Raw genomic sequence first — 2369 nt, forward strand, 5'->3', positions numbered from 1 at the left:
GTTTTGACACAAGGACACAAATACAGATGGGGGATACTAGATATTACAGCTCAAGCTCAATTGATACTGAGTTATCGGTAACTTTTCGTGCTAACAATGTTGTAAATGCGAGCTAAATCCAAAGGACATAACTCAAACAATTATTATTGCTTCTCCCATTTTTAGATTAGTGACAAACGAGCGGGACTTCAACTCATGGAAAACGAATACAAGGTATGGATATCAATATTATTGTATTATACTTCTCCAATACATGTAAATCTATATGTATGTGTGAAAAAAGGGGCGAGAAATCAGTGTTTAAAACCATATTTCATTGATATAATATACACAGTGTAACGGTTTATAAAATTGGACCAAATGAATTTATTTTTATATATTTATTCACCCCCCCCCCCCTCTCTCTCTCTCCCCCTCTCTGTCTGTCTGTTTCTCTCGCGCGCCCTCTCTCTCTCCATCTCAGATTGTCAGTTGTATCCATCAGTCCCCGCCTTTTCTCTCTCTTTCACTCTCTCTCTCACTCTCTCTCTCTCTCTCTCACTCTCGCTCTCTCTCCGTCTGTCTTTCTCTCCGTCTGTCTTTCTCTCCGTCTGTCTCTGTCTCTGTCTCTCTCTCTCTTGCCTGTGTCTTCCCTCGCTGTCCCCCACCCCGGGAGCGCAAGGAAATTCAAGAAAGCGCTTGTCTTGCATACTGCTTACCTACGTATGTGTCGTTCAAGCTGTGTTTATATATATATGCATGTGTTTGCTCCTGCTTCTGTTTTTCAGGCCAAAGTCAGCAGACTTATGGGTCGCAGTTACAATGGAAGCAAACAAAATGGCCGCCAAGCTAATAAGATGGGAAGAAGTTTTGATCCTTAGAAAGATGGTGAATTCAAATTATTGTTGAAGTGTGGCGGTCTTCAAATAGCGAGATCTCTGGAATCATACCAACGGAAATGCAATGGAATGGCAGATCTATATTTTGTTTAGACTTTGGACAGGTCGGTCTCTAAAATTATGCTACGAACGTTGTAAAATCAAAAACAGCGCTTCCATATTTTGTTCCTTGTATCGCCATGTATATAATGTGATTTCATGGAATTATCCTGGGTAAGTGTTCTCACATTGATGAGGTTTATGAGCATTAAATTATATTGTTAGGTGTCCAAGGCGAAGTGGCCCGCTGCGCTAAACAGTGTGAGAGAGATTGTCGTGCTATGTGTATTTATATGCTCGTGTATCATGTGTTTGTGTGTGTATGTGTGTGTATGTGTGTGTGAGTGTATGTGTCTGATCATGAGTGTGTGTACGTCTGTATGAGTGTATTTGTGTGTGTGTGTGTGTGTGTGTGTGTGTGTGTGTGTGTGTGTGTGTGTGTGTGTGTGTGTGTGTGTATACACGCACACGTGCGTCGTCTGCACGCTAGTTCAACGAAAAGCATTTATTTTGTCATCAGAGGATTATTCTTTGTTCGGCCGAAGATTCATAAAGTTTATTTAACCTGCCCCAAAGCAGATAAACACATTAATGAGTTTTGAAACATTCGTAACTTCTTACATAGCAGATAATTAGTTACTGTTGCGGTACTATCAACTATGTAGTGCTAGAACCCTGAGTACCTACATTGTGGATTCTCTTCTGATAAACCTTTGGTGCCAGTACAGCATTCAGCAACACCTGACCTCTACAACGTTGCTTTGTCTGAAGTACCTCATTGAATCAGTATTATATACTTGTTTAATACTTTGTAAATATAATATTTATGTATTATTATGTACATACTATTATGCACAAGGTTAGGGAAACTGCACCTCAACTCATTATTATATCAACCCCCTCCCATTTTCTCTCCCTCTCTCTGTGTCTGTCTCTCCCTCCCTCCCTCTGTGTGTGTGTGTGTGTGTGTGTGTGTGTGTGTGTGTGTGTGTATGTGTGTGTGTGTGTGTGTGTGTGTGTGTGTGTGTGTGTGTGTGTGTGTGTGTGTGTGTGTGTGTGTGTTCATTACTTTCTTGTAACACCTCTAATCTGCGGCATGTATATGACCTTTTTGTGTTGTAAGAGCCGTAAAACTTTTCTTTTTTTTTTTAAGTAGCTTGCACTGGCAAGTAACAATTCTTAACCTACCTTCATCATGAAAGAGTCCGATTTGAGAGTCTTTTAATTGACTCTTTGGTGCCTCGTCTGTTTGGGGGGAAAAATGGGTGCCAGTTAGTAAATGCATCAAAATTTAAGCGAAGCATAAAAGAGAGACAAAAGGTAACTGAGACAAAATGTTAGAGGGTGGATTTGGGTATAGTACGTCAATTTAAACTGGAAAAAAACGTATCTTTTTTTTATGAAAAAGAGTGGGTAAGAAAGAGACAGACAAAGAAAGAGAGGGGAGAGAGA

The 2369-nt window shown here is 40.2% G+C and overlaps 1 protein-coding gene across 1 annotated transcript in view; it reads left to right on the forward strand.

The window, feature by feature from the left end:
* The window catches only part of LOC101862781, a 7534-nt gene extending 6276 nt beyond the window's left edge, over positions 1–1258 (forward strand). Inside the window, exons 5-6 of the mRNA XM_005092677.2 lie at positions 166–213; positions 768–1258. Of these exons, the coding sequence (XP_005092734.2) occupies positions 166–213; positions 768–860 (141 nt within the window). The 3' untranslated portion in view covers positions 861–1258. The remainder of the gene's footprint in view (positions 1–165; positions 214–767) is intronic.
* Positions 1259–2369: the final 1111 nt, after the last annotated feature.

This window comes from Aplysia californica, unplaced genomic scaffold, assembly GCF_000002075.1.
Source record: "Aplysia californica isolate F4 #8 unplaced genomic scaffold, AplCal3.0 scaffold00050, whole genome shotgun sequence".
Taxonomy (NCBI): Eukaryota; Metazoa; Mollusca; class Gastropoda; order Aplysiida; family Aplysiidae; genus Aplysia; species Aplysia californica.